This window comes from Eumetopias jubatus, unplaced genomic scaffold (genome assembly GCF_037043125.1).
Source record: "Eumetopias jubatus isolate StellerSeaLion01/CBP00866 unplaced genomic scaffold, mEumJub1_p1.0 scaffold_9, whole genome shotgun sequence".
Lineage (NCBI taxonomy): Eukaryota > Metazoa > Chordata > Mammalia > Carnivora > Otariidae > Eumetopias > Eumetopias jubatus.
The window spans coordinates 292,490-317,331 of NW_028274815.1; the positions used below are offsets into that span (position 1 = coordinate 292,490).

Consider the following 24,842-nt stretch of genomic DNA (forward strand, 5'->3'; position numbering starts at 1 on the left):
CGTTTGAGTGGGATTACAGCTGTGGATCTACAAGGTGGCCTCCTGCCTCTGCGGCCTCAGGCACTGTCCCTTCCCGGCATGGGCTCGCAGGGACCAGCCGGCGCCCCTGGTCTCAGTGTTCTCACAAGGACCTGGCAGCCAGCCAGCCTGCAGGTGCGGCCCTGATCCACCTGCTGGAAAGAGGGAGGGGCACAGGCCAGACCCCTTCTCCGCCCCCTGTAGGGTTCTCTTGCCCCCCACGCCGCACTCTCTCTCTCCTCCCTACCTGCAGCCTGGCCCAAAGATGACCAGTTCTTGTGCTGTCTATCCAAAGTCTCCCGACTGCTTTCTCCGTTTCTAGTCTTGAAGCCCTATGGTCATTTCTCCATAGAAATGCTCCACTTACGTAAGAGCTGAGATAACAGTACCCCATCGCTTACATCCCTCAAAGGTTTTCCATCATATTTAGTCTGCACCGCGGCCGATATCCTGACTCTGTCTGTCACCATATACCTGTCTGCATCTGTACTATCCTATCTGCCAATCAATTATATGTCCCTGTCTGTATCGGCAATGTCCATCTGTCCGTCTGCCTATCTATCATCTATATCCATCATCTATATCTATCATGTATCATGTATCATGTATCATCTATCTATCATCTATCGATCATCTACCAATCATCTACCAATCATCTACCAATCATCTATCAATCATCTCTCTTAGTCTTTCCTGTACATCTTCTTCACAACAAGGGAAGCACCAGGGGCAAGTACCTCAACTATTTTATTTTATTTACTGTAATATCTCCAGCTCATGCCATAACGACATAGAGGTAAGTGCCCAATATACATGTGTTAAATGAATAAAGTATTTGTGTGGCTTTTGGGAATTAGAGGTCAAATCCCTGTGAGGACTAGACAGAGTTCATTTAGAAGAAAATGTGCTGAGTAATAAAAATTTCTCTGCCTCTCAGACGTTATATTTCCCAGAACTTGCAAGAGAGGAGGACCAGAGGGAAGCAAGGGACAAGTTGATGGTGCAGCACCCTAAAGTAGTCCTTTCCAGGTCCTCTAAAGAAAGGGAGGGTGAAAACAGAGAAGGAAACCCAAGGAGGTCTGATTGCCATGAGACCAGCGCTACAGCCATGTGCATGCCCAGTGCCAACACGGCTCACCCCACAGAGTTCCTGTCAGCCCAGGAGGCACAGGAGGGCCAGCAGTTCTGCCCACAGGAGGAAACTGCGCTGTCCTCTTATCAGCCTGGACTGTCAGAGCCTTGTGAATGCAGCAAGCGGCAGCTTAGCAGCATCTCCAGGATTAGTGGTACCTGAAGACCAAAAGCAAATCTGAGTGGGCAGTGCTAGATCTGGCATCTGGCATAGATGATGCTAGACCTGGCATCACCCTGAAACATGACTGCCTCCAGAGAGAATGAAGAGAGACAAATTTGATAGAAAACGAGGGCTCATGATACATGTTCACATTTTTGGCACTTGAGTTTGTGATTTGAGGCTCACATCCACCCAACTGTCTCTTCTTCCTACTTCCTTTGTGTTCTCAACTTTTTTCTTTTTGCACCACTAAACTACAACACTTACAGGCCAGAAGCAGGACGTTTTCCTGATCTCTGTGCCCTGCAGTGCCTTGCGCATATGTCTAGATGCTCAATTCAACTTCCTGAATTGGATTAGCACACTGTGGCAGAGATGTATTCCTGCTTCTCCTGAATATCTCTGTCTTGTTTCAGAACCAGCACAGTTTGCCTCTTTCATTGATGCTGCCTCTGGAATGGGGCAGGTGACCCAAGTGTGCAAATCAGAACAAATCTTGTACCACAGCCGAGCTTCAAACCAAAGCTGACCCGTCAGCATCTCACCAAGTGCTGGTGTGGCGCTGCCAGAACTCCTCTCTCCCAGGCACTTCCGTTTGGACTTGCTACAAGATTTTGTCACCACAAGGGGAGAGCCTGAGAGCACAGCCACGCAGAAGGGCATTGGACAAGAGCTGCGGAGAGAATCTGGGCCTCTGCTGGCCCTGCTGGAACCCAGGACTAGGCAACAGCTGAAGCCACAGCAGCTCCGGACTGCCCAGTGACTTGGACCAGCACACTTTCCCTTTCTGCTAAAGCCAGTTTGGATCAGAGTTTCTGACACATGCAACTAAAACTTAGTAAATAGTACATAAATCTTACCCCCAGAAGACTTTCTGCTGTGAACCCTATCAAGCAAGCAGAATTGAACCAGTCAAATAAGCAAATTCCACAGTTGAGAGCTGCTATTGCAAACATTCTGCTGTGGGGAAAGGTCGCAGCCTTTTTTGTAGACATGAGAAGGGGGCTATTGGACTTGGGAATTCAGATACAGCCTACAGTGCCTGTGCCCCACAAAGTGGGGTCCCTAAGCCCTGTGCACTGGGGGTTCACAAGCCTGCTCAGGGTCAGGATGCCTTCGTGTTCAGCTGAACTATACAAGACTCTAGATAATTTGTTTTAATAGTGCAGATTTTATTAAATTTCTGATAAAATCCTATTGCTTGGTCATAGTTATGTATAGTGAATTTCTCTGTTAGAACCAACAAATAATAACAATTTAGACATAAGCCTCAGTTCCTGTCCTCAGCATCAAATCCTGGCTCTTTTCCTCGGCTGTGCCATAAGAGATATAGAGAGCATGGTCTGGTCAGAATGTTGGCATCATTATATCACCGAAGTTATGAAGATACAGGTCATTACTAAAGAAGCCTTTTAAATTTTAAATCATGGTTGGCATCTGAACATTCAGATAAAAGTCTTGAGTCTCTTGAATGACAAGGCAAAGCAAATTCTCTAAAGATATTTGAGTTTCCTCCTGAGATGAAAGGTTGCCAAACCTCAAGCTAAGAAACTTAGCTTAAATTTTTCTTTAAAAAGTGATAAAAGCATTTGAAAATGTCCATACTAAGACAATTTTATTTCAAAAATACTGGGAAGAAAATTTTTACTTTGGAAACCTCAAAAGCTTGAAAGGAGCTTAAGCTGTGGAAATAATTTACATATTGACCATGGGCAATAAACTAGGGGCTGGGTCGCTGGGGCAAACTTGCCACCTGGGGAGAGAAACTGACCATGGATTAAGCACCCTGCACCCCATTACTCAAGGCCAGGGCTTCCCAAACTTTCCTTCATATCAACAAGCAGTAATATTTTCCTCAGTGGATGCTCAGCTATGAGAGAGGTACCTACAGGAAAAGTTTAGAAGTTTAGAAATGGTTTTCCAAATGTCCATTAATTAGATATTAACCAAATTATTAAGCCTTATAACTTACATGAAATAAAGGTTAATTCACTGAATTGATAAAACCCTAACCAAAATCAAAAGAACTAGAATGCTGCTAAGGAAATATATAGAATAGATAGATTAAATCTTAGTCAAAGTAGAAGAAACTTCATACATCTATGTAATTTTTTTAGAAGGCTTTGACATATTGCCCTTAGCTCAGAAGCTTTATTAGAACATTACTGTCTTGAACACCACTGCCCGACAACTACAGACATTGTTTCTTAAGTGGATTCTTATCTTTCTGTGGCCTTGGTTTAACTACTTCCTTTGACTCAAGGGGACAGAACTTGTCAGTTCCAGAAATCAAAACTGGTCTCTCTGGTCACACCAGCAGCCTTCATAGTCCAAACTTTAAATCAAATTGGCCATTTAAACCCCAAACATTAGTGTATTCTGTGCTTCTTTTCTCCTCCCCCTGACCCCAGGCTGCAGATGTGGGACAGCGAGTAGGGAGTGGTGAGAACTTAGCTTTCAGCATAAGGAGACCCTTGACTTAGACTCACTTTATCTTTTCTCAAACTAAAGAGGGATCCTGGCTCACAGCAGACTACACATGCCACTCTAGTCTGATCATTTGGTATAAAAAATGAACTCTTCCAAAGAAAACAGAAAATTCAGTGTGCTTAGGTTTTAAATTGCATAGGATCATGTGTTACCATGACACACTTGCAAACAAGGCAACAGGTAGAAGGACTTGTGACAGGCAGTCAGTAAAGCAGGACAGCCAGATTTCCCTCTGACCTATGAGGCACCACATCCTACTTTTTAGGTGGAATAAAAGCCTCAAATCACTCTTGATGAGCAAAGACTTGTTACTATTATTTTTTAATCTTACAGAAGATGAAGGTTAGTATTTTCTCATTTTACAGAAACTTTGTTTAAATAGAACATTAGCAAACCAAACAGCCAATTTTCCTTAATTTAAACAAGATGGGGCAAATAAAATATAATTTATTTTGATTATTCTAACCTCCAACATAGTAATTTGCAAACACTTCAGCAGTCAGGCACTGCACAGGTATTCCAAGAGCAGGCCCACACAAGGAAGTAAAGGGCTCCTGGGAGACCTGTCATTTCTCTGGAGTGCAGGTATACAGATCTTCTAACTTATTATTAATTAGGCATCTCCCACATCTCAATAAAAACATTCCTGAGAACAAGAATGCAGGAGAGGCATGTTCTGTAAGCAGAAGAAAACCTGAAAATCTTCTCTTCTACGGGTAGAACTTTCTGGACCCATCAGATTCTGACTCCCTGGGAGGCAGGGGGCCCTGTCTGTGTCATTCTTTCCAACTCAGCCCTGGCAGAGTTGGAAACATTTGTTGAAATGAAGTGAAAAGGATACGTTTCTGGCCAGCAGGTACATCTCCTTTCTTTGTGGTCACTCATCAGTTCATTGCACTTTCCTAACTTGTTTCAGTATGAAAGATCCACTGCAGCAAGGAGATCCACAGATGTCCTGTGCTCCCAGGGCCAGAACGGCCACCCCACCCACCTCTTCTTCTCTCAGAGACCTGTTTACTCCAAGTGGTTCCTCAAACAGCGTGGCTGGCCACAGGGAGGGCCAGGTGAGTGTGTGGAGGGCCTGGCACACTTCAGGAGAACCACCCAGCGCGCATCTTCCCGGCCTCCTGCCCCCATGAGTCAAGCGCACAGCACACCCACACCACCCTGACACAGCTGGAGTGTCATTTATTGAAACAAATTGGAACGGAAAAGGCAGTAACTAATAAGTGGCTTTTCAAACATTAGATAATTACAAATAACATAAAATGAATTGCAATAGTTAAAATTAAACGTTAGAGCTTTTCTGTGAACGGAAACGACCGTGGTCGAGTCCAGAGAGCTGGTTAATCTTTGACAGCCTGCGGGATGACGACAGCAAATCTCAAAGACACCCTCATTTCTCGCCCTCCTTCGCCAGCCATTTACCCTCTCCAGCAAAACTTTTTCAAAGGGGAAGGGGGTGGAGGTGACCCCGATTCTGGGTGAGGCTCAGTGGCGTTGGCACCTATACTCACTTGTGACCCCGGAGCCTGGTCCTCTCCGGCGCCCCTCGAGCTGCGGACACCTACCCAGGAACAGGAAGGGCACTCTCCGCTTGGCCCCGCCTCCCAGGGCAGGGACGGGCCCCAACGAGGCGCACACCTGAGACAGGTAAGGGAGCAGGTAAACACCCCGCTTTTGTCCAGTACAAAGTACCTACTTTATACGTATTCTCTGGACAAAAACAACACAGCACTCGGGGTGGCAACTAGGGAAGGTCTGCTCTCGACCTTGTCAGTCCCAGGGTGGCTTCTAAAGCATCTCGTCTTAGAATTGGGACAACCTAGGCCGACGGCCCCTATCCCAGACGGACGGTTGTGGGCGGCAGGGCGAGGCGGGGGTCTCGGGGTCCAGGGAGGTCCCCCTTGGTCCCGTGCGGACTCTGCTCACCCCCGATCGCGGGCCTCGCGTTTGAGCCGCGCGGCCCAGGTCTGGGGGCACGTGCATCTGAACCCCAGGAGGGAGAGGCCTAACCCTCGGTGCAGGACCGGCCCCTCAGGTGTCGGTCATAGTCCCCCGCACCCCCACCACGCGCTCCGGGAGCCCTCCCCCGCCCTCAGGTGACCTGAGTCCAGCCCCCCCCACCGGGAGCCTCCCCTTTCCAGGTGACTCACGGCCCCGCCCCCACTCCGCCCCTCTCCTCGAAGCCCCCCCCCTCCCGAGGCCCCTCCTCCGCCTCCTGACCCTTTGTCCCACCCCCACACCACCCCCTCCCCCGTGGCGCCCCTTCCGTCCTCTGGCGGACTGTGGCCCCCCTCCGCCTCAGTACTGCGCAGGCGCAAGGACCGGCGCTCGCCGCGGGGCTGGCTAAGGCCGTACTGCGCAGGCGCGCGGGGCGGGACCCTTGAGGTGCGCATGTGTCGCGCAGGAAGCGTTGCGTCGCGCAGGAAACGTGCCGACGCGCTCAGTGGGCGCGTAGGTGTGCGCGCGGGAAGATGGCTGAGCAGGTGCCGAAGTCTGTGCTCTTCGTGTGTCTGGGTGAGACAGCGCTGATCTAGCCCCACTCTGGCTTTCCCGAACGGTCGGGGTGGGTCTCGTGCGTTTTGGGCTGCGCCGTTGGGCCAGGAACGGTGATCGGGAGGAGGCCGGGGTCAGGGAAACCGGAGGGTGGAATGGAGCGCCCCGGGCTCTTCCTCCGCGCCGCGCACTTGCTGGCCTGTTCTCCAAGCTGGGTTCCCTCACCAGCCCAGCCCGCTCTCCAAGCGAGGTTCTCTCTTACCTGCCCGTTCTGCAAGCGGGGTCTGCTCTTACCCTGCTCGGTCCGATCCAAGCCGGGTACCGTCTCACCGCGTTTCCTATCCAAGCCGGCTTACCTGTCACCTCAGTCCGCTCACCTAGCGGTCCTCCCCTGCAGCACCGACACTGCAAACCAGGGTCCTTTGCATTGCACACGCCTAGCATCCCTGTTTCTCCTTCATCGAATAGACCCAACGCTGCTGGACTGATATACTCTCTTGGGGCCTCCTGATGCCCCCAGACCCATTACAACCCTGGTTTGCTGGCTCATTTTCTTTGCCCCTGCTTACAAATGGATGTAAGCTAAAGACAGATGGAGTGCAAGGATTCTGCATTTCTTGGCTATAAAAGCCGAACCAGGGAGACCGGATTCTCCAGGTGTCTGTAACCAGACTCATGTGCCAGTGTTCCAAATTAGAATTCACTTTCCCTGTAGTTGTCGGGATTCTTCTTTTGGAATAGCACCACAGGGTTGTATTTCTCAGTGTTTGCACCCTGTCTCCTTAACCTCCAAGAGAGGAAGGCCTAAATCATCAATAGTCCAGTTACTCAAAATCTTCTGATGAGTCTGCATTTCCTATGGACTAAAGATTCCCCTCCTTTCTATGCTGCCCCCTTCAAGAAGAGGATGGAAGTCTGCCCATCTGTTTCCGCTTCATCTCCATTACCTTTTCCTGCCCATGCCCTGTGATTTGCTGTCTCCCAGCAGTTCAGGTGCTTAATGCACCTTTGTGTGGTTGTTTCTGGGCACCCATATTGCATTTTCCCTGGAAAGACGTTCTGTAAGATTAGATCCAAATATTCTCTTTGCTTTTCCCTGATCCTCTAAGTGGAGGTCGTTTACTTATAACCCTTTGTAGACATCTTTCATTATATGAACTTTATTATAATTACTTGATAGCCTCGGGATCACATCTAGATTTAACCCTCTTGAGGGCAGTAACTGTGGCTTATTTTTCTCTCTTTCCAGCTTTAAGACAATATGTGACAATAACTAGGTATTTGCAGAATTGAATTTCTGTGGGGAAAAGTAAAAGGGCCACCTTGTTTCAGTTTGGTAGTGGGCATCATTTGGTGTTTAAGCTCTCCATGAAGGCTGACTCACGGAATCAACAAATTAAGATTAAAGGGCGGTTCAGTTCATGTTGGGCATCTAACAGGATTCCATTGCCTTGTTTATTTTACTTGGTGTTGTCGATTATGCTGACGTAATGCATCATGGTGGTTATTAACAGGGGATGTATACCTGTGTCCGTTTATCTTCCATACGATTTTTTTTTTTTTTTAAGCAACTGCTATATTACCAGGCACTCTTCTGAGTGCTAGGGATATGATAGTGAGCAACAGACTAAGGTTCCTGCCTCTGCAGAGCTTACGTTCTGTCACCAACAACCAAGTACTTGGTTACTTAATAAGTTGGTGATGTGTTAAGAACTGTAGAGCAGGGAAGGGGGTGAGAGTGGAATACATTTTAAGTAGAGCAGTCAGGGATGGCCTTATCTATAAGGTGGCATTTGGGCAAAGACTTGAGAGTTGAGAAAGCAAGCCTGGGTCTTCCGGGGCTCAGAATAAAGTAGGTGAACAGTTTTGAAATGAGAGTGCTGGTCCTGTTCATATTGGCAGGGAAACCACTGTGGCCTGGCCTAGAGACCCAGTAGCCTTTTTCAACCAGACTTTCATCTGTACCTGAACACGAAAGTAATTTTAGTGACTCTTTTCTCAATGCCACCATAAATAAATAACTAGAAATATTCTGGATGGGTAGGAAAGCTATTTCCTTACATAAAAATAAGCACTCTGGGGCAGGAGTCTGTGAACTCCTTATATAAAGAACCAGAAAGTAAGTATTTGGTGCTTTGCAAAAGCAGACCTAGACAATACATAAACAATAATGCTTGACTGTATCCCAGTATAACTTTATTTACGGACACTGCAGTCTGAATTCCATGTGATTTTTCTTATGTCACAAGATGTTACTCTATTTTTGAGTTTTTTCAGCTGTTTATAAAGGTAAAAATTATTTTTGGTTTTGTCGGCTGTACACAAAGGTGGTGAGCCAATGGATCATAGTTTTCAGATGCTGTTTTAGGGTCTACGGAGGACATGTTTGGTGAGGCCATGTGAGGGCTTGGGCTTACTCTGAAGGAGATAAGCCACTGGAGGATGAAGCCATTGAGCAGAGGTGGGGCATTTATAAAGAAGTGTTCAGCTGCTGTGTTGAGATTAGACTGGGCAAGGGCGAGGCCCCAGGGGTGAGGCCAGGGGTGCAGAGGGCCATGTGCTGGATCAGAGAGAGTATCACTGCGGGGGGGGGGGGGGCGTTGCTGAGTGGTCAGATTGTGGGCAGGTTTGAGGAGTCTATGAATGCCATTTCACATGATAGCCTGTGTATACATAGAGCAGTAAGAACGGTATATTTTTGAAATGTAAAAAAATTCCTTCAAAGCATTTATTTGGGCTCTTTTCAGACTGAAGTGTAGAGAGGAGTGTCAGATGTTTTCTGTTGGTAAGGCTAATGGCAGGAAGGAACTGCACTCCTTATTTTGGCAAGATTATTGAAAGTATTCCATGTTTTTGGAGATAGACTGAATGGTTGAAGGCCCCTGTGCTTGTGCTGCAGCCAGGGTGGTGGAAATAACTATCAGTGGTGTCAGGTTACCTCTTCCCTACAGTTAACTGATACTTCTTGGTACTTCCTATGTGCTGCCCGTTGTGGGGGGTGCAGCCCAAGGTAAGAGACACAGTCCCTACCCTTGTAGAATTTCATTTTTTCCTTTTGTGAGTCTCAGTCCTTGAAGTACAGATATTGAGTAAGAGGACGTATCATGCTGCCTAATTTGGAAAAAACAAACTGAGACCTCACAGATTGAGCTTTTTCCTAAAGAAATCTGAAGATGACATTTTAAGTTTTTAGAACTTTTCCAAAGGTGGAACCTGAAGTACTGAAGATTCTAATGTGAGTAAAGAGTGACCCGTGCCTTAACTCAGCTCCGGTCTGTTCCTCGTGTTTTTTGTGTTGCCCTCTGTAGCCTGAGTCTCCACCTTTAATTCCAGGCTCTCCAGCCCTGCAGTTTTCCTAACTTGTGGGAAGGGTCTTTCTCTTCAGGCCCTTTTATAGTGCTGGGCTCCTGTGTCATAGACATGCAGAATATGTTTGTTGAACATTCTCTTCCCACTGGACCCACGAAGTCCACATCCTGGACACAGTTAAGGTTCCTGTAACCCAGACCCACCAGTGCACATTCATTGCTCCTTATTCATACAACCCCCTAATTTAAATGCCCATTAAAGTCCTCTTCCTAAGAGATCATTTCCAATCTTCCTTTTTTTCTGATAAGGAATTTTCTTATTATCTTATTTATGCTTTTAGCATAATTCCGTAGGATAATGGGCGTGTTTTGTTATTCCAGGAGGTCCTTACATAGTTCATGCGTGGTGGGTGAGTCAGGGTGGGGTCTGTGAGCCACACATTGGGGATGGGGGAGCTGGATGGTTAGTTCAGCTACAGGCCCATTATTCCATCACTCATGCCTACTTAATGAAACTCAGTGAACCCTTGGCATTGGCGCTCTGGAGAGCATCCTGAATTGGTAATACTCTGAGTATTGTTCCAGATGGATGACGAGAGGGTGACACGTGTCAGAGGGCCAGAAAACTTCAGGTTCGAAACTCTTCCAGATCTGCCTGTGCTTTCTAACTTTGGCTCTTTCTGCTTTGAATCTTTTTGTTATGATAAAACTATAATCCTAAGTCTAGCATTTTCCTGAGTTTTATGTGTTTGTCTACAGAATTATTGAATGTGTGGAGACTCCTCGATCTGTAGCCAGCCGCTCTGAATTAAGGGTGGCCCTGGGGAATCCCTGAACTTGCAGCCGATGTTGGAAGCTCTGGGCAGACTTGGTGACCTGGAGGGCAGCACCCTTAATTCAGCCGGCTGACTCCCAACAGACTGCACCCTGAAAGTTTGTGTTGAACTACTGTTAGGCCGAAATTTGTTTGTGTATTTTCTGAAACAGTATTCATCCTTATGTGCAATATACTTGAAAATACATATTTTTAACCCTGTTGTATTTCATTTTAAAAATAGGCTCATTGCAACCCACTTCATTGATTTTATGAGTTACTTCTGGGTCATTTATAACAGCCTGAAAAACAGTGATTTCAGTTGTAATTGATTTTCTTACATCTTGGTTATTTGTACTTTGAGTACTTGGACCGCTGGTGTCAGATCGTTGAGCTTGGGTTTGGTCAGCTGTCTCCAGAGGTCCTACTGTGCTTGCGTTGGTGGGGTGCTGACCTTGCTTTCCTTAGGGAGGTGCTGTTGCTGTGTGTCAGGTGGGTGAAGTGGTCTGGAATTCAGCATTTGCCCTAGCATCACACCTGACGCCCACTCTCTGCCTTCCCCTCTTTTTAAGGTAACATCTGTCGGTCACCCATTGCAGAAGCGGTTTTCAGAAAACTTGTAACTGATCAAAAGCTTTCAGATCACGTAAGTACCGTTCTCTATCTTAAAGAGGCCAACCCGGCTGCCTTTGTGGCAGGAAATTGCGAAAAAATTCTTTCTTTCTCCTGCAGTGGAGGATAGACAGTGCAGCGACATCCACGTATGAAATAGGAAACCCTCCTGATTATCGAGGGCAGAGTTGCATGAAGAAGCATGGTGTCCCCATGAATCACACTGCCCGGCAGGTACTGTACTGGAGCTTGAAGGTGCACATGTGTGTTCTGTGTTGCAGTGGGTCATTGACAGCGGCGCTGTTTCTGACTGGAATGCGGGCCGGTCACCAGATCCAAGAGCTCTGAGCTGCCTCAGAAACCATGGCATTAACACAGCCCATAGAGCAAGACAGGTACAAGAGACCTCACTTACCTCTAACCCTGCAGCCCCACTTGGAACTGTGAGTTCAAGCAGCACACTAGCTAACGAGAGTTTACTCCGCTCTGCTTGTGTAGCCACAGGGTACCCGTCTCTTTCACTGCTGGTTCCACAGTTCTGAAAGGTGGGAATGATCTTGGAATTTACTTATTAAAATGCATTTATTTTTATTTCATTTATTTATTTATTAGACAAAAATACAAGAGAACAAATCTGTACCTTTATTTATTTACTTTTCATTAAGTTTAAATCCTTGAGGGGTACAGCATCACACAGATTCTGTGGCCAATGGCTTTAGCAGGAAGGTTGCTTCAGAATTTGGCACGAACCATGCCACTGTTTCATGAGCTTGAGTTACTTTTCCCCAGATTACTCAGGTTTTGTTTGACTTGCCACCAGGAGTCACTGTGTCGTTCTTTGCTTGGCACACACAGGTACATCTCCTGCCTAGATAGAGTTCAGCTTCATCTCAACCTTCAATTTTAAGAGCTGTGTGCTCCCTCTGGTTCTGGAGACTCCACTTATAGCCAGCAAAAATGGCCTTGGACCACAGCCTTCCAGACATAGTTGGTGCTTTAGGAGTCCTGTTCCCGGCAGGCCTCCATAGGCTCCAAGATGGCGGAAAGAGAAAGGCTAAAATGCATTTATAATCACATAAGTGATACTGGTGAGAGCCCTGCCTAAGACCTGGAGACCTGAGTTATAATCTCCTTTTTCATTTCTGTCTGTGTGATTGAAACATTTATGTCCTGGTAACTAGTCTGCTTACGTTACAAGTTTATTGCTAGAATAAAGTTCTATAATATCTACAAAAATGTATTTTCAACAGTGAAGTGTCTTAGAAATATAGGATAGTACTGGTAATATTATGGATGCATATCCTGCATCCCAGCAGTTGGACTTCTGGGTTTAGATTCTGGGGTGCTGCACTGTAGAACATTCTGGGATAAGGCAGGTAACGCTGTATCTGCTTCATTCAGTGTGGAATAGCCACTAGCTGCTATTGTACATTTGAAATACGGCCAATGTGATGGAGGAACTGAAGATTATTTTTTAACTTAAGTAGCTGCCTGGAACTAGTAAGCACCTCAGTGGGCTGCACGGTTCCAAGATTCATGCACAACCACTGGGGAGAGCGTGAGGGTTGTACCACCACAGCCTCAGTGAGACATCAGAGCTCAAGGGCAGGCATGTTCCATCACTAGGAGGATGCCGCAGGTGTGTGCTCTTTTGGCACCTTCCATAACCACAGGGGCTAGCTGCTAAAGAAATGTGCTTCATTTCTGATACAAAATGCTTCATATATTGTTATGCAAGGAAAGTGACTTTTATCACTATCATTATTTTATGGAGACTCAATTAGATGTTTAAAAATTCTGGCTGGGGTGCCTGGGTGACTCAGTCAGTTAAGCGTCCGATTCTTGATTTTGGCTCAGGTCATGATCTTAAGGCCATGAGATTGAGCCCCACATCAGGTTCCCCACTCAGCAGGAGTCTGCTTCTCTCCGTCATTCTCTCCCTCTGCCCCTTCTCTCGTTCACTCTCTCTCTAAAAGAAATAAATCTTTAAAAAAATTAAAAAAAAAAACAACTTGGTTAAATCTTCTAACTTCTTTTGTATCCAACCTAACAAAATGCGCAGGCTCTTTAGGCCAAACAAGGCTGTGGATTGGCATCAGAAACAATAGGCTATGTCCAGTGATGAGCTCTTGAGGCCTTTAGAATGAGAAGCTGCCAAATGTTTTGAAAATCAGTTATGAGATATATTACATATTTAGAAGTATGGCTGATATGTGAGAGCTGCAATTTAGTATTGGTGTTTGAACGAGAACTTTGTGTAAGACTGGACAAAGGCTCTAATCATTGGTATCTTAAACCATGTCTTTACTGAAAGCTTTTCAGATTGCTTACCATACAGCATTGTATTTTTATTTTTGATCATTCTCAATTTTTGTCCTCTCCGTTACCTTGTTAGGGAAGGGAGTAGTTGGTAAACCTGTTTTGCGCATGGAGAAACTGAGTTCTGGAGAGAAAATACATAACTTATCAAAGGTCACCAAGCTTCAAACTGGTAGACTGGGATTTGACCATAGGCTTATTTGTTTGATTTAATAAAAACATATACAGGTATGAGCCAGAAAGTTCACAAAAGTGCCACAGAAACACTGCTGATGTGTTAATGATGTCTCAGAAGCTAGTAATACACACGTTATTTTGGCTTAGATAAATTTACTCTGGAATCTGTGAACTTCTCATTCTGGCTATCAGCTGACTCTGTGTTAACAACTAACTATTTGAGTTAACTGCCTTAAGGCCTGACCTGTTCTTTTTTTTTTTTTTTTTAAAGATTTTATTTGACACGGAGAGAGCACAAGCAGGGGTGGGCAGCAGGCAGAGAGAGAGGGAGAAGCAGGCTCCCCACTGAGCAGGGAGCCCGATGTGGAGCTCGATCCCAGGACCTTGGGATCATGACCTGAGTGGAAGGCAGACACTCAGGCACCCCAAGGACTGACCTGTTCTTACATCAAATTCTCATTGGACAGAATAGTACACATTTTTTAGATCATATGTCTTAATCTCCAGGATTTGGACACCTTGTCCATTTTTACTTTCTGTGTTTTAGAGAATGCAGATTTATTCTGAGTAGTGGTTCATGATTTCAAGCAGTCACACTTTCATGTTTTCTGGTTTTAAGATCGGATTATTTTTTGTACACAAGTATATAATTTGGGTAAAAATGAAGTATTTTAAATACATGTCTTAAAAAGCTAGAAACTTTTAATTTTTAAAGATCAGTTGATAATTGTTGATTTTAGAAGTAATATTCCCACACAATCTGTTTCTTTCCCTTTTTCTTTTTCCCTGTTCCTTTTAGGAAACATTTCTCGATGATTTTTTTTTTTTATTTCAAAACACTGGTAAGATGTGTTTTATAAATTAGTATTGTTTTAGATCTCAACCCTTTAGCATCTTGTAATTGTTTACAGGCTTTCTTTTTTTTTTTAAGATTTTATTTATTTATTTGACAGAGAGGGAACACAAGCAGAGGGGAGCGTCAGGCAGTGAGAGAGGGAGAAGCAGTCTCGCCGCCGAGCAGGGAGCTCCACACGGGTCTTGACCCGAGCCGAAGGCAGACGCTTAACTGACTGAGCCACCCAGGTGCCCCTGTAGGCTTTCTCTTTAGCAGTTGTCAGAATGTGTAAGAGAACTATTCTGTTAATATTTCCAAAAGTCTGATTTTCCTAATACTTTCAAGCTGGGTTTAATACATAAAATGTGTTTAGGGTGCTTCTTTTTTTGGGGGGGGGTGTGATTGCACATTCGTTTAGTTCTGTGGAGATGTTCACTTTGTTATACATTTGTTCTTATCAGCAAACCTTTGACGCTTGCACAGGTAGTCAGTGGGTACTGGGGACCAGTGCTGCTCCCTCCACTCCAGAGGTCACTACGCAGATTCTTTCTACCTTTTTAACTTATGACCTTGGAATCCTATAGTGTGTGCTCTTTCTGTCAACTTTGCTCTGTGAGATTGTCCGTGGCCCGTCTTGTAGCGCTCCCTCCGATGCTGACTTCAATGCCGTGTTCCAGACATGCTGCAGTAGCTGTACCTGTTCTCCTCTGCGCGGACGCTTGGGCTGTTTCTAGTTTGGGCTGAGTGCCCTGGTGAATTTGTATGTTTCTTTGGGGAATGCCTGCCTCTGAACAGTTCTATTGGATGCACACCTGGGATTACTGGCATGTCAGGGTTGGATGCACACCCGGGATCACACACACTGTCGGGGTTGGATGCACACCCAGGATCACACACAGTCGGGGTTGGATGCACACCCGGGATCACACACACTGTCGGGGTTGGATGCACACCCAGGATCACACACAGTGTCGGGGTTGGATGCACACCCAGGATCACACACAGTGTCGGGGTTGGATGCACACCCAGGATCACACACACTGTTGGGGTTGGATGCACACCCAGGATCACACACACTGTCGGGGTTGGATGCACACCCAGGATCACACACAGTGTCAGGGTTGGATGCACACCCAGGATCACACACAGTGTCAGGGTTGGATGCACACCCAGGATCATACACACTGTCAGGGTTGGATGCACACTCAGGATCACACACAGTGTCAGGGTTGGATGCACACCCAGGATCACACACAGTGTCAGGGTAGATGCACACCCAGGATCACACACAGTGTCAGGGTTGGATGCACACCCAGGATCACACACAGTGTCAGGGTAGATGCACATCCAGGATCACACACAGTGTCAGGGTTGGATGCACACCCAGGATCACACACACTGTCAGGGTGGCTGCACACCAGGATCACACACAGTGTCAGGGTTGGATGCACACCCAGGATCACACACAGTGTCAGGGTTGGATGCACACCCAGGATCACACACAGTGTCGGGGTTGGATGCACACCCAGGATCACACACAGTGTCAGGGTTGGATGCACACCCAGGATCACACACAGTGTCAGGGTTGGATGCACACCCAGGATCACACACACTGTCAGGGTGGCTGCACACCCAGGATCACACACAGTGTCAGGGTTGGATGCACACCCAGGACCACATAGATTGTCAGGGTAGATGCACATCCAGGATCACACACAGTGTCAGGGTTGGATGCACACCCAGGATCACACACACTGTCAGGGTTGGATGCACACCCAGGATCACACACACTGTCAGGGTTGGATGCACACCCAGGATCACACACACTGTTGGGGTTGGATGCACACCAGGATCACACACAGTGTCAGGGTTGGATGCACACCCAGGATCACACACACTGTTGGGGTTGGATGCACACCCAGGATCACACACACTGTCAGGGTTGGATGCACACCCAGGATCACACACAGTGTCGGGGTTGGATGCACACCCAGGATCACACACACTGTCGGGGTTGGATGCACACCCAGGATCACACACAGTGTCGGGGTTGGATGCACACCCAGGATCACACACACTGTTGGGGTTGGATGCACACCCAGGATCACATAGATTGTCAGGGTAGATGCACATCCAGGATCACACACAGTGTCAGGGTTGGATGCACACCCAGGATCATACACAGTGTCAGGGTTGGATGCACACCCAGGATCACATAGATTGTCAGGGTAGATGCACATCCAGGATCACACACAGTGTCAGGGTTGGATGCACACCCAGGATCACACACACTGTTGGGGTTGGATGCACACCAGGATCACACAGACTGTCAGGGTGGATGCACACCCAGGATCACACACAGTGTCAGGGTTGGATGCACACCCAGGATCACACACACTGTTAGGGTGGATGCACACCCAGGATCACACACACCGTCAGTGTTGGATGCACACCCAGGATCACACACACTGTCAGGGTGGCTGCACACCCAGGATCACACACACTGTCAGTGTTGGATGCACACCCAGGATCACACAAGTGTCTGTGTTGGATGCACACTCTGGAGCACATGTGTCATGATTGTTTAGCCTCATAAAACCGGTCAGTAATGTTCCCTTTCTCTGTTCTCTTAAGAAGTTTGTTGATTATTGATAGTGTTTCTGCTTTAATGATTTGGCAGGATTCATCGAATCAGTTGTTTCTGTTTCTTGAAATTGCCCTTAATTTTCCTCTGCTGTCTTTAGGTATTTCTTTTGAATTTTTTTTTTTTCCCTCTCCAGCAGTTTTACTGTGGTAGGCCAAAGTATGCTTCCTGAATTTGCACTTTGATGGTTTCCATCAGTTTTGGAAAATTCTATGTTGTTTTCTTTTTATATTTTCCTTCTCTGCATTCTCTCTTCAGAGATTCAACTTATCTGTAGTTTGAACATAAATTTCTTATGTTATCTTCTCCATTTTCCATCTTTTTCACCTGCTGGCCCTGGCTTTGTGAGGCTTGGACTATGTTGGACTGGTCCCCCGTCCTGGGCAGAGCCTTCCCAGATCCCCCACCTGAGAGCCGCTGGTGTGCAGTCCACAGGACCTGTCCTCTTGGATGCTGCTCCCTCACTGAGTAGCTGCAGCCTCCCCATGGCTTCTTAGTTTTTGCCCTGAGTAGTTTAAGAACTTAGCAAATGCTTTGAGAAGAAAGCTTGTGAGTGTCAGGCTCACTGCTTTCTGGGGTCTCTGTTCTGCTAGCCTTTATGTCTGGTTTTTCTCTCCAACCTATGAGGTTGCTGACTGGTCCATGATGCTTCTCTTTTCCAGCAGTGGCCCTTTGCCCAGGCTTCTCAGCATCTAGAGCAGGTGCTTGACCTTGGTACTGCTGACTCTGCATCTGGATGGTTCTTTGCTCTGGGGCCATCCTGCACTGTACTGTGTTTGGCAGCATCCTTGGTCTCTACCCACTCGATGCTGGGGCACCCCTTTCCTCTCCATCATAGCAACCAAAGATGTCTCCAGACAGTGCCAACTGCCCCCCCTCTTTGAGAATCACTGTCCTCAAATTCTCAGTGTCTACAAGGTCAAAATTGTACACGAATAAAGGATCCATTCAAAGTATCAGACTGACCAGTGGACTTGAACAGAGTAATAAAAGTTTATGGATATTTTTCCTATTCTATATTGCAGGTAACCTTTAAGAAGCTACCACTTACTGAGTTTTGGTGTAGTGTCAAAGATTATCCATAATAATCTACAACGGCTGTTAAAATACTCCTTGTAAAGTACATACTTAGCAAGGCTGGGTTCACTTTATATACTTCGACTCAGACGGCACATTGCAGATCAGATAAAGAGGCAGAGATGAGAACCCTTCTGTCTTCCAGGAAGCAGATATTAACAGAGATTTGCAGAAATGTAGAACAGGGCCACTCCTTACTGTTTCCATTTAGAAAGTATAGCTGTTTTTTTAATCTTTAAAAATGTTATAAAACAGATAATAAAGGTTTAAAACTTCTCAGTTTTGTTTTTTGTTTTTTTTGTTTTTTTTTGTTTTTGGTAGCCTCCTCACCCAGTGTGGAGCCCGACACAGGGCTCAAGCTCACAACTGTGAGATCATGACCTGAGCCGAAATCAAGTCAGACGCTTAACTGACTGAGCCACCCAGGTGCCCCTAAAAGTTTTCAGTTTTAGTAGTGGTATTAAATATTTTATATTCAGTGGTAAATATTGCCATGTGTAACCCCGGGGGCCTCCTGGTGGGGTTCTGGCCTCACCAGGCCATGTCCTCACAGCAGCAAACTCACGGCTCTGCAGAAGTGCTTTGTTTGTGTGAGTATTTTCTCCTTTCTGGGGCAGAGGTGGTTTGGCACAGCTATTTCGTGCATTGTTGCAAAGTGTAAGTCCTTCACTCCACACTCTTTCTAAGATGTTAGTCATCGCTGTTGTTATTCTTTCTCAATCATTTTAATATCTAAACATCACATATGGTTTTTATAGATAGCTATCAATTCTAAGACTGTCTTTTGATCCATAATTGCAGTAATTCTAAAATTAAAAACAATGTTAATCCTAGCACATGTCTTGTGACCTGTTTTGGATAAACAGCTTTTATAGTATTGTTCTAATAGATTTTTTTTTTTTTTTGAAATAAGCTGGTACCTTGGGAATGTTAACAAAATATAGTCATCAGCATGTGATGAACATGCTTTATTAAAAACTCATGCAAGTATTTACTAAGAACCGACAGTTAAATTTTTAACAGAATGAGGAATATGTTTATTATTTGTTTGTGACACTGATTATTACAAATAGTGTCACTCCTCTGTTAAATTAAAAAATTGAAGTACTCTGTTAAAAAAAAGGGTTTCAATATCTTCTTTGTAGTTTCGTGGCACTCCTATATTTTAGATGATTTTTTTTTTTTTAGTGGGAAAGGTTATTTTTGAAAAATTGCATTGTTAGAAATTATTTCCACCTTCATTATGTGGCCTATTTATGTTCCTTTCTTTCTAATTCTGCCATTATTTATAAAGGCAGAAATCATCAAATAATTTTCCCATTTACATTTTAATGGGCTTATATTGATAAATTCTGATGTCAGAAAACTGTTGGATCAGTAAAAATACTGAGTGGCCTCTTCTGTGTGGTGTTCAAATTGTGCATGCTCAGGGGAGAGAAGAGCCACGCGTCCAGGTCCTTGTGTGTTTCCTTCTTAGTGACGCTTCTGTGAACACCCTACTTAACATTTTATCTTCCTCTCTCCCCCACAACTCTTCACCTGGCTCTGCCTGGTTTTTATCTCTGCCGGCATGTTGCCCGCCCTGCATAGGAGGAAGGCCTCACAAGGACAGCCATCCATCTCTTTAGTTTGGTATTTGTCACTGGAGTCTAGGATGTTACGTTCTTGCAGAATGAAAAATAGAGTAAAACAATGAAGAGACTTAAACATGTGACCTTTTAATACCTTAAGTGAATTATACTTTGTTACTAAGAAATTGCAGATAGACTATAAGCTTTGTGTTTATATATTCTGTTAGGATTGTTCCAAGGAACTTAATAAAATTCCTTTGCAGTACAATGTTACAAAATAGGTTAACTCTATTCTAACTTTAAATACCCTAAATTATTTAACTTAAGTGAGTAACAAATTCAAATATAGCAAATTTTTTTTTTGTACTGCTTTGGATCCTCCAGGCTTGATTGTTATAAATATAAACACTGTGTTTTTGACTGCTTATTTAATTTTAGGTTACCAAGGAAGACTTTGCCACATTTGATTATATACTGTGTATGGATGAAAGCAATCTGAGGTAATCACATTTTTTAAAGGGTATTTCTGTTCAACTCTCAGTTCAGTAATAGACCAATTGTTTGTTGTTGAAAATAATTTATTATCTTTTAAGTTTTAAAGGTAGTGATGGTCAGAACATGCAGAATGATCTGTTTAGAGTAGTAAGAAACCAGTGAGGAACTGAGAACTGTCTCCCAAGTGTATTTACACAGAGACATGCTTTCAGGTAAGGGAGAGCCTGGTTAGCAGGGTATAACCTGAAGACTGGCTGAGCCGTGAGCAGTTTCCTAGAAGGTGGGGTTGGTTTTACAGGAGAGCGATGCTTCCACTGCTGTAGCGATTCATGGGCCGTGTGGTGTTTTATTGTTTCTCACGTTATCCCCCCATTACTGCTGCCCCCAACCCCCAAAAAGGAAGATGGACAAAAAGGGAAACTTTACTCTCTGAATTGTTGATTGCGTTAATGGTTATAAAAACAAAACCAGACAGACTGGGGTATTAGGTAACAGTGGCCAACTATGCTGTGGCATGTATTGTGTGCTCTGCACACCAAAGCACTTAACCCTTGTTCTGCACCTTATCAGAGAGGCACAAGAGATTAAGTTACTTGCCCCAGTTCACAGATGAAGCAGATTGGTGTGGTAGAATTTTAGCCTAGGCTTTGTGAAACAGAGCCTGTTGTGTGTCTCACATGGACCATACTCACCACTGTGCCCTGTTGCCTTACACGGGAACATGCATTTGGGCAACAAGGAACTTTGTGGCATTTCTTGAGTGAGCTTTGTGTGTCTGGCACAGTGCCAGGCCCTGGGAAACAAGGTTAAGGAATTGTTGGTGCTGCCTACCCTTGAAGTATACAGTCTGGCATGGGCTACATGTATTAACCCAAAATTAACCCTGACAATATGATACCATGCAATCAAGCCCAGAACAAGTGAACACAATGTATTCTACAGATGCTGAAGCTACTGCAGGGTAAGTGACCCAAGAGAGTTGTAAGGCCAGGGCCCTGTGCCCCTTTGTCCTCCACCCAGTTTACTGTTTACTGTGCTGAGAAGCAAGACCTCAGCCCACCTGCTACCCCTCCGCACTCTGCCAGCACAGAGAAGGACCAGGACGTGCCCCCAGTATGACTGCAGGGATTTCTTCACTGAAATCAGTGCTAATTCACAAGGATTCCACGTGTTTTATGAATAGAAACTGTTTCTGCTTTTAATTGCCTTTGTAGGAGTGTGCAGATATGGTGCCCAGCTCTACTTCTGTTTTTATGAATCAGGAACATCACTAAAATACATACATGTTCTATTTCTGTCTTTCAGTTGTTGATTTGTTTAGTTCTCACTTTTCTCACAGGTATTATTGGCACTGGTCCTTTGTTCATTAACACAGTCTCCAGGTTGGGGGGGCGTCCAGAGCAGGGTCTCTGTGGAGAGCAGCAAGAGTCCATGCTTCAGCCCGGGCTGCTTTGGGGACACGTTCTGTTGCTCGGAGGCCTGGCCAGCCTTTCCGCCACACCAGTACAGTGTCTGACTCATCCTAGGTGCTCAGTGGGGCTTTGTCAACTAAATGGAGGAATGATCAAAATGCAGCTGAGGAACTTGCCGCTTTACTTGCTGCCACGTGAGCGCTGGGGGCGGAGGCGGCGAAGCTCGGTCAGAGTCTGGAGGAATAAGAGCAGGAGAAGGGGTTAAACAGGGAGTCTTGCTGCATGAAACGCTGTGTCCAGACACTTTGGGATGCGATCGGCAGCCCTTTGGGACTCGGTTCACGTGGCTTTTTGAGTTCCATTCTGCCACCTTTATTTAGTGTCTGAAATAGAAGCTTTTTGATTTAATTGTCTCAACATGTATTTCACAGGAGGATACATGATTATTTTCTGACTTAGGGATGCATATTTTGTGTAAAAGCGTTTGTGAGAATGTGCTGCCTTTGCAAACCCTCTTGCCGGCATCGGAAACCTGTGGCTCGGAGGGTTACACGGGTCTGCCACGGGTTTGGTTTCCTTTTTAAATCAGGTCACGCTTCCTGGGTTTTGATATGGATATTTCATAAAACCCTAGCAGATGTCCCTGTTTAACTTGAAACCATAGATCAGAAAACTAAGTTCATGTTTCAATTTTACAGAGACTTGAATAGAAAAAGTAATCAAATTAAAAACTGCAAAGCTAAAATTGAACTACTTGGGAGCTATGATCCACAAAATCAACTCATTATTGAAGACCCCTATTATGTAAGTACACCTCTCATTTCTGTCCTGTTGCTGGTGTATAGCAGCCATGTGGGATGAGCCTGTGTATATGTCCTGCCATGTGCAGTAACAGATTAAGGTTCTAAGAGCATTTTGTTATGTAGGTTTTGTTATTTTTTCTTCCCCTGTGCTTTCAGGGGAATGAGTCCGACTTTGAGACTGTCTACCAGCAGTGTGTGAGGTGCTGCAGAGCCTTCCTGGAGAAGGCCCGCTAATGCCACGCCCATTCTCCCCACAGCCCCCGGCTGGGCCCCACAGGCTCTGCTGTGAGGCCGCAACTGTTTCTTCAGTTGACCCTCGGTTTCTTACCTTAAATAATTGTAGATGGAAATCAGTTATTGTATCTGACAGACAAATAAATAAAAATGTTTCATCCAGACAGTTTATGGGGTACGCGAAGTGTTCTTAGACCCGCTGAAACTCCCACTTTGCCCCAGTTACAAAAATAGTGGAACAAACAAAATAGAACAGGCACCAGAGCATGAGGACATCCAGCGTCCCTTTCGGGCACATGAGTTCTGCCTCTTCCTCGAGTTTGCGGATGACCGATGGGGACCCTGTCCTCCGCTGTCTGCACAAGCCAGCCCCAGCAGCCCATCCATGGGAGCTCCCAGCCGAGACTCACCCTTGCTCACGGTGCACACTGTTTACATAGAAGAGTTAAGGTGTTAGTCTACAGAACCTTTCCGACCTGCTAGTTTATTTCATCAGGAAGTCAGCTTGATTCCATTCGAACCATTTTGCCTCTGGAAAGTTACAGGCAGAAAGAAGGACACTGTATGCTGGTTTATCTTATTGTCTGTTTGAGGAGCGTGTCTGCTTTTCAATGCCTATAGAACCCAATTGTCAAATACAGATCACCTTAGGTGGGAAAAAATAATTAAAAAGTCGGGGAAAGTTCTTTTATGTTGAGCTGCTTAAATATTGAGACATTAAGTATTGTTTCATCAGTGCTTAATTTATAGACAAGTATAGGTAATTTCTGTGCACTTGGAGGTAACTAATCTAAAATTCATATGGATATATGGCAGAAAAGATTGTTTTCCAAAATAAACTGGGGAAATTATAAAAATACAACTAAGAAGTCTGGTGTCCGCCTGCTTTTTTATTGATAAGTGAAGAAGAATTAGAAAACAATGCCTTTGTTGTCCCTTTCAGATGATCTGTGATGTTATATGTGCATATTTATCTTCAGCGTTAGGAAATAAAATGACAAAAGTAAGCACATTGCTTCCACTTCTTTGTGAAAGAAGTTTGAGGGCCCTGCAGCCATACAGGTCCTTGCCCGACCCATCATCTGTGGAGTGTGGCAGTCTCCTCCTTGGAGCTGGCTCTCCAAGCTGGGCCTTCCTGGGTGGCATGGCTAGATGAGTGAGAGTTTGCTGTGCTCCCTGTCTTCACCGGGATTTACAGCTGGTGACCTGGAATCCTGGGAGGACCCCGAGTCATGGATCAGTCTTCATCCAGAGCCCGAGTGGACCCTTGCTCACAAGTTAGGAGGAGTTTGGAGGAATAGCTGCCCCATCAGGGTGGCTGCTTCTGGGTGTTGTGGGGCTGCCCGTCCTCAGAACTTGAGGGTCCCGGCTGGGGGGTCAGGTGGGGCATTTAGTCCTGGAGGATGAGCATGGTGGCTTTGCCACCACCCCTTCAGGATGTGTGTCTGGCCCCCTGTGGTATTTCCCAAAGACAGTCTCCTGCCTGAAAACCCTTCCTCAGGCAAGTAGGAACCTTTAGAGCTTACATGGATTGAGAAATTGGTGATGGTGCTTTAAAAAGTAAAGAACTGAGCTGAAAAGATGAAGTAATTAGAAAATAGGACTAAGAGCACTTTAGAGTTACACTGCCCTAATCCTTCAGTAGTTGCTTAATAATCTCAAAGTATTTCCATACTCTGTTCCTTCGTGATCATGAATAAATCCCTATAGTTTGTTTTCCTTACTCTTTGCATCTGTATCTTAAATATGGACCTCAGACATGTCCTGGGAATCATTCTACTTTATCCTTATGGCTGTATCCAGACTAGAGGTCCTGTGAATAGAGAAACTCAATGTTGAATTCACTTGTCATAAATTGGATGCAATCAGATTTGTTAAAAATATATAACCTGTAAAAATCAGAGCTGCTTAGAAGTCTTACCTCTTAGTTTTTTCATGATTACGAAGTCACACAGGAAAATACAGATGCAACCTTCTTTAAATATTCACCCCATATCAGGCTCTGTCTTAAGACATGCCACCGTTACATAGTAGTGTCTCCTTTTAAAAAACGCCAATTTAATTGTCCCTTCTAAGAATTCATAGCCTTCCCCTCTTATGTATTATGCCTTTATATTCCATGACATTCTGCCAGTGTTAGGATCTCTTCATGGTTCTGTAAGTCATGAATTCCCACCAGAGAGCTTGTTAGAAGTAAAGAGTCACTTTGAAGACTTAGTTATAACAAACATTTCGTTTAT

General features: G+C 45.2%; 1 protein-coding gene across 3 annotated transcripts; it reads left to right on the top strand.

The window, feature by feature from the left end:
* Nucleotides 1-6,221: 6,221 nt before the first annotated feature.
* ACP1 (acid phosphatase 1) lies at nt 6,222-23,609 on the top strand. 3 transcript variants are annotated; one of them, XM_028099556.2, is made up of 6 exons: nt 6,222-6,322; nt 10,996-11,069; nt 11,156-11,269; nt 20,097-20,158; nt 22,264-22,369; nt 22,525-23,609. In XM_028099556.2, exons 1-6 carry the CDS (start codon nt 6,280-6,282, stop codon nt 22,600-22,602), a joined length of 477 nt encoding a protein of 158 aa, XP_027955357.1. In that variant the 5' UTR covers nt 6,222-6,279; the 3' UTR covers nt 22,603-23,609. The 3 variants fall into 3 exon arrangements, with proteins under 3 accessions (XP_027955357.1, XP_027955358.1, XP_027955359.1); XM_028099557.2 differs by lacking the exon at nt 11,156-11,269 and adding an exon at nt 11,317-11,430; XM_028099558.2 differs by lacking the exons at nt 22,264-22,369; nt 22,525-23,609 and having other exon boundaries at nt 11,156-11,430.
* The last annotated feature ends 1,233 nt before the right edge of the window (nt 23,610-24,842 follow it).

Coding starts and splice junctions, on each gene's coding strand:
- ACP1 (XM_028099556.2), top strand. CDS start 6,280: ATGGCTGAGCAGGTGCCGAAGTCTGTGCTCTTCGTGTGTCTGG. Junction 11,270..20,096: donor TGAATCACACTGCCCGGCAG/GTACTGTACTGG, acceptor ATTTAATTTTAG/GTTACCAAGGAAGACTTTGC. Junction 20,159..22,263: donor ATGGATGAAAGCAATCTGAG/GTAATCACATTT, acceptor TCAATTTTACAG/AGACTTGAATAGAAAAAGTA.